Consider the following 7,500-nt stretch of genomic DNA (forward strand, 5'->3'; position numbering starts at 1 on the left):
GAATTGAATCTATTCGGAGGCCGCTCTGTCTGTCCAAAGGCCAAGAAGTCAAATCTAAATCCCTAGACGGGGTGTTGTGGAGCCAGGTTGGAGTTGTGGAGGGGAACCCAGTTGAATCTGCCCTTTCGTGTAGACCTACACTGAACTGTTCACATGACTCTAGAAAGATGCGGGGCCTTTGATAACCATAGCATGCGGTTTAACTCATGTAAGGTTGTTGTCATGGTAGCCATATCGTGCAGTTAAACTCATGTGAGGTTGTTGACATAGTCTGTTCAGATAGACTACATATGGGATGCAATGGTAAACGCAACAAATGTTATAGTGAACAAAATGTATGTGATTTCAAAAGCTCTAGAAGATTTGTTCTAAAGTAACTAAGACAGTTTAATAGACATAATTGTTAATTTTACCTAAAAACTACATGTGTTTATTAGCCTGGATACCAGACCGAACTTAGCCCCGCCCACAATTTTTTTGGTTGGGAAGTTCGGTTTGGCATTACTCCATTGAGGAGAAATTATCTGCGGACAGACATTGCCGTACCAATCAAATTGTCAAGGCGGGCTTTATACGATGATGGACAGATGATCAACCGTAACGTAATCAACCACGTCACCAAAGAGCTTTTGGGGTGAATTAGTTTTCAACAAACATGGCTGCCGTTGGAGAGCTGAAATGTGGTGATTCGAGTCTGTTTTAGAAGACATTGACAGCACATTCATTTTGAAAGAGGAACAGAGAAACGCGATCAAGGCATTTGTCGATCGAAAAGATGTTTTTGCCGTCCTTCCTACGGGATCCGGTAAAAGTTGAATGTATCAGCTGGCCCCATGGTCTACGTTATGGTCATACTACGTTGCTCTGATTGGTTCTAGATATATCCAATTGAGCGAAGAGGCATTTTTTTTCCTGGTTCGGTTGAAACACGCCCCATAATCACAGCCCATTGGAGCGGTATCAGACTCATATTCTGACTAGAATTATGAGTATGACATTGTCAGGCTATGTGTTTATGACAACAACAAGTGATTATCTAACATGACAGCACAAGTATACAGGAAATATCCTGTCCACTTTGCATTAAAGGAACCACTTTGCCACTTTGTCCACTTTGCATTAAAGGTGCAGTCCGCGATTCTAATCCCATAGACTTTTTGTCAAATTTAGCGAGTAGCTGTCCACTCAGTGTTTGTGCTCGAACTCTTTGAACTCTGGTGTTCGTACACAGTCCTGTCTCTGTAAATGGGAAACAAACATAGTTTTTTATAGAACCATAGAAACAAACAATCAACAATCCCAACCTATCAACATGGTGTTTCAGGAACATGGAAATGGGAGGGGGTGTAATTTGATTGGCTGTTGAGCTCAAATATCAACAACCTTTTGTGAAAACAAAAAAATAAAAATATAAAATCAAATCATGGTAGCCTGGCTCTGACAGACCAGAAAATAACTGGGTTCCTTCATTGCAGTCTGGAAATGTTCCATCAGATTCCAGTTATGCTTAGACTTCTGACATGTGAGCCTCAATCCAAATGGTATCAAAAGAGATTAGATCGGCTAGATCATGCCACACCCGCTGACATCATGGCACTGCAGGACATCCTGTGCCTATGTCACTTCCTGCTCTGGTTTCCATGACTTCATCCACATAACCAAACGTGGCGTCTTCGCTAACCGCCTTGACAGTAATGTTATTGAAATATCTGCAGTGAAAGCGCGTCGTCACCCAAACCCACTCCCTACCCAAACTCCCGAGACGGGGACACATAGTCTGGCGCTAGCCCGGCTCCTCTTCATGGCGTTGTTTTGGTTCTCTTCTCTTGACTCCAGGACGGCAAGTTTGAGCCGGAGATGACCCTGAAGCCCGAGCCCCAGGCCTGCGCCAACAACATCGCCATCAAGAACGAGCCCTGCGGCGCCCGCTTCGGCACGGCCATCGCCGCCATCCCAGACCTCAACCTGGACGGCTGGGCGGACGTGGTGATCGGCTCGCCGCTGGAGAACGACCACAGAGGGGCGGTGTACATCTACCATGGCAACAAGCAGAAGACTCTCAAAGAGAAGTATGTGCAGGTAAGTTGACCGAAAGTGAAACTGTCAACATGAGGTAGAAAAATGCCAAATGAGATGGGAGTATTTACACTCGTGACGTTTTATTTTCAACTCAATTGAAAATGAACAACGCTTACTGACTCTGTACTGCTTCTAATATTTGCATTTTTGTATACACGTTTGTGTGTGTGTGTGTGTGTGTGTGTGTGTGTGTGTGTGCGTGTGTGTGTGTTAGCGCATCGCTGCTGGAGGGGATGGTAAAAAAGTGAAGTTTTTTGGTCAGTCCATCCACGGAATCATGGATTTGAATGACGATGGCATCATTGACGTCACCATCGGAGGTCTGGGTGGAGCATCTCTTTACTGGTGAGTGAGTGTGTGTGTGTGTGTGTGTGTGTGTATGCGTATGTGTGTGTGCATGTGTGCATGTGTGTGTGTGAGTGTGTGTGTGTGTGTCTGTGTGTGTGTATGCGTATGTGTGTGTGCATGTGTGAGTGTGTGTGTGCGTGTGCGTGTGTGTGTGCATGTGTGCGTGTGTGTGTGTGTGTGTGAGTGTGTGCGTGCGTGCGTGTGTGTGTCTGTGCATGTGTGTGTAAAGGGTGGGGTGTTAAAATTTGGCAGGAGAGGACACTGATCTCAGCTTTTTACTTGGTCTCTGTGGCCTTAGTTGACATTGTAGACTTGCCATGACTTTTAACTGTTCTTGGTTTAGCTAAACGCTGTCAATCCAGCGCGATCCCAGTCACGCACCGCTCATTCCTCCACACACACACACACACACACACACACACACACACACACACACACACACACACACACACACACACACACACACACACACACGCTCGTTCCTCTGTTCCCCTCTGGGTCGTTCCACCCTGACTCCTCTCGTGAGCTCAAATGCATATGGCAGATCCCTATTATGTCGTCAACTTGTGGCTTGTAGATGACCAGAATAGTTCCTGGAGCCCCAGAAGGCAGATTCATGGCTCCAGGTTAGCGTTCCGTCCTCTCTCCCCGTCCCCCCTCCCCGTCCCCCCTCCCGTCTCTGGGTCCAGGTTACCGTTCCCCCTCCCCGTTCCCCCTCCCCGTCCCCCCTCCACGTCCCCCCTCCCGTGTCTGGGTCCAGGTTAGCGTTTCGTCCTCTCTCCCCGTCCCCCCTCCACGTCCCCCCTCCCCGTCCCCCCTCCCCGTCTGTTACTGTTCCGTTCTCTCCTCATGTCCCCCTCCCATCTCTGGCTCCAGGTTAGCGTTTCGTCCTCTCTCCCCGTCCCCCCTCCCCGTTCCCCCTCCACGTCCCCCCTCCCCGTCCCCCCTCCCCGTCCCCCCTCTATATCCCTCCTCCCGTCTCTGGGTCCAGGTTAGCGTTCCGTCCTCTCCTCATGTCCCCCCTCCCATCTCTGGAGAGCCAAATAGCAACAGAAGATGGCAACTACATCGTTTCCCGCTTGCGTAATATGACTACGTTTCTTTTGTACAGATTAATAAGGAGAGGAGTTGAGGACAAAACAGAGACTGGATTTTTATATATAAACAGAAATATATAATAGAGGCTGGATTTTTATATATAAACAGAAATATATAATAGAGGCTGGATTTTTATATATAAACAGAAATATATAATAGAGGCTGGATTTTTATATATAAGAAATATATTATAGAGGCTGGATTATTATACAGTATATAAACAGAAATATATAATAGAGGCTGGATTTTTATATATAAACAGAAATATATAATAGAGGCTGAATTTCCCCTTCTCACTCCTAATTCTTCACAACCCTAACACTCTGATAGGTCAATGAAAAAGAGTCAAAACAGACTCTGCCATGGACACCCACACACACAGACACACAGACACACAGACACACACAGAAACGCACACACACATGTACGTGCACACACACACACACACACACACACACACACACACACACACACACATTCTCTGGCTCTGATACAGAATGCATCTGCCCTCAGTCCTCCTCTCTCATCCACCCCTCTGGAAGTTGCAGCGCGAGCCAGACACTTTGGGAGAAACTCCCATGGCTTCTGGCGAGCACACAACTCAGCACATACTCCAGGATACACACACACACACACACACACACACACACACACACACACACACACAACTCAGCACATACTCCAGAATACATACACACACACACACACACACACACACACACACTTACACACACACACACAACTCAGCACATAATCCAGGATACATTCACACACACACACACACACACACACACACACACACTTACACACACACACACAACTCAGCACATAATCCAGGATACATTCACACACACACACACACAACTCAGCACATACTCCAGTTTACATACACACACACACACACACAACTCAGCACATACTCCAGGATACACACACACACACACACATACACTCAGCACATACTCCAGGATACACACACACACACACACACACACACACACACACACACACACACAACTCAGCACATACTCCAGGATACACACACACACACACACACACACACACACACACACACACACACACACACACAACTCAGCACATACTCCAGGATACACACACACACACACACACACACACACACACACACACACACACACAACTCAGCACATACTCCAGGATACACACACACACACACACACACACACACACACACACACAACTCAGCACATACTCCAGGATACACACACACACACACACACACACACACACACACACAACTCAGCACATACTCCAGGATACACACACACACACACACACACACACACACACTCAGCACATACTCCAGGGACCTGACCCACAGTGCTGCTCTGGCTGCAGGGATCACTCCCTAATTCCAGGCCCTCCATGCGAGCGAACCCTCTTGACAGTGTGATTCCACAGCTGGCCGAGGGCAGCCGTGGTGCGCAGTGGAAATCAGTGACCCCCACATACCCCGGTGGTTCTCATTGCTGGCCTGTCAGGGTTTGAAAAATAGAGGTTTTGTTTTTTGTCGTGCCTCCGAGTGAGTCGGCCTCCATGGTGGTGATAATGAGTCTGTGTTAAGTGTGCAGGGGAGCATGAAAGGAAAAGAAGGTCCCGTCGATTTGCACTCGTGCACTGTGGTGCATCTGTGTGCTGTAACACTGTAACACTTACAAAGGCGTCAGATCTTACACAGACACCTCCTTCGTGCTTTCATCCCTCTGCTGCCAGTGACTGCACATATTACAGTTGACGGTGTGTTTGGGTTGTGTGCAGGTCTCGAGATGTCGCCGAGCTCCACGCCAACATGACCTTCAACCCGAGAAAGATCAACCTCCAGCAGCCATCTTGTGAGGAGCCTGACAAAAATGCTTGTGTGAAGATCAAAACCTGCTTCTCCTACAAGGTCAAATCTGACAAGGGGACGAACCTAACGACTGGTGGGTGGATTTGTAATTATGTGCTCATGACCTATTTTTTCACTCAGACACATAATACTTAGAGGATAAACAGCTGAATAACTCTTTAACTGAAGTCACTGATGGGCAGGAAATGTGATAATTGATACTATACGCTTGTACTGTTCTCCGTTTCAACATATTAATTGAAGTCAGGTGGCTGTGGCGCCTTCCTTGAAGCCTACGAAATCAGCATTTACAGATTTTCTTCCGAATGATGTCACTTGAGTAATTGTGAAATATAGGAAAAACCCCTTAAGAACATTCCTGTGAACCTATTTCTTAATATTGCTGTTTCAGGCAGCTGGTTATAATTTTGAAGTTGTAAAGTTCAAGACAGTGTTACATCTATATATCATGTTTTAATTTCAGCATCTCACAATGTAATGTATTTCACATGCATTCGTGGAACTGTAATTGGAAACTGTAACATAAGTGAGTGTATGAATGTGATCTTTGGCCTAAGGGTGCTATATGCATGACGTTTAGCCCGAATGAGAATCTCAGGCTATTTTCGAAACACACACACACACACACAGACGCATACACACTTGGCTTGTGTGTGTTAAGTAACGAGCCCAGTTGGTGTTTGCAGTGATCCGGTATGGGCTGCTCCTGGATTCTCTGAGGTCTTCACCCCGAGGGAAGTTCATCCGCACGGACCTCAAGTCGCTGCTGGTCAACATCAACATCAGCATCACGGACGCCCTGTGCACTGAGCACACCTTCTACATGTTGGCAAGTAAATCTGTCCCCTTACACCAGTGGTTCCCAGAGTGTTGGGCAGACCGTCGGGGGGGGGGGGGGGGGGGGGGGTAAGTGGGGTGGGGTGGGGTACTTGTGGGTGGGGGGGTGTGGAGTTACAGCAAGGGGACACAGGTTGAGGATAAAAAAAAAAGAAGAAATCTATACAACCAACTACAGGTCAAAAGGGGAGTTCATTGTCAAAAGGGGAGCCTGCCTTGAACAGTTTGGGAACCGCTGCCTCACTGCCAGGTGCTGGAGCTCAGGTAGGAGTGAGCCAGCTCGAGCCAAGTGGACCTGAAAGCTGTGCTTTGCTAAGTGTGATAAAACGTCCACCATAATTTAGAATAGCCTCCGAGAGATGATACAGTAAACTGGAATATTCACTCCTAGTATGACTCACCGTGCAGCATGACCCTTGACCTTCTTCCCCCTCTCCTTGTCCCCTTTGCCTCTCTTTCATTCTGTTTCTTTGCCTGACTGAACTCAGGAAAGAGGCCCCCCCTTCGGAGACGGTTTATTCTCAAGGTTTCTTCTTGTTAGGAAAGGAGTTTTTTTTCCCCCTGCCACTGTTGCCTGTGTTTTTTTTGCCCTCGAGGGTCTAGGCGCCGGGGGACAACATTCACAGTTAAAGGCGCTATATAAATAAATAGGATTGAATTGAAAACACTTGGATGCTGTTGTGAAACAGGGTCCCGAAAAGAGAGAGAGCTGGTTTTGTCTCAAGGCCGTCAAGTGCTGTCTGTTGCCCTCTCGGCAGATCAAAAAAGGTTTTGGGTCACACAGATGCCCCCGTTCTATAGGATAATGGGGCAATTATGTTATTCTCCAGTGGTGCTATCTTGGGGGCAGAGACAAAATGAATGGGCTTCTGGCTTCAGTAGAGTCACACAGTTAAATGTTCTCACTGGCGTTCCGTGTTCTGCTGTGTGTCAGTGCAGAGTTCCACAGCAGAACACCGTCAAGGCTGTAGGTTCATATCCCAGTCGAGGCCCGGTGCACTTGATTTGACTGTGAGGGGATATGCTTGTCATACCTGAGAAGCCTTGAGAGCACTAACTCCCTTAAAGGGAAACTTAAGGAAAGGATCCCTACAGAGATAGACCTGGGTCTGTTTACCTCAACAACCATTAAGAAACTGTAGTGTGTAGAGTATGTTGAATCGCAGGCTTTTTCTAACAAAATGATCAGATCCTTGTTAGAGCGATGAACATGATGGCCTGGTCTCGATGGGATCCGTGTGAAGAGCTGT

At 47.2% G+C, this 7,500-nt stretch overlaps 1 protein-coding gene across 1 annotated transcript in view; it reads left to right on the forward strand.

Annotated features, from left to right (window-relative positions):
* The window catches only part of LOC105894587 (integrin alpha-1), a gene marked incomplete at its 5' end in the record, with an annotated part of 23,887 nt that overhangs the window by 793 nt on the left and 15,594 nt on the right, over window positions 1-7,500 (forward strand). Inside the window, 4 exons of the mRNA XM_031577457.1 lie at window positions 1,837-2,079; window positions 2,294-2,424; window positions 5,323-5,486; window positions 6,100-6,242. Coding sequence (XP_031433317.1) covers window positions 1,837-2,079; window positions 2,294-2,424; window positions 5,323-5,486; window positions 6,100-6,242 — 681 coding nt within the window. The remainder of the gene's footprint in view (window positions 1-1,836; window positions 2,080-2,293; window positions 2,425-5,322; window positions 5,487-6,099; window positions 6,243-7,500) is intronic.

The sequence above is a fragment of the Clupea harengus genome, chromosome 12, assembly GCF_900700415.2.
Source record: "Clupea harengus chromosome 12, Ch_v2.0.2, whole genome shotgun sequence".
In the NCBI taxonomy this organism is placed as follows: Eukaryota; Metazoa; Chordata; class Actinopteri; order Clupeiformes; family Clupeidae; genus Clupea; species Clupea harengus.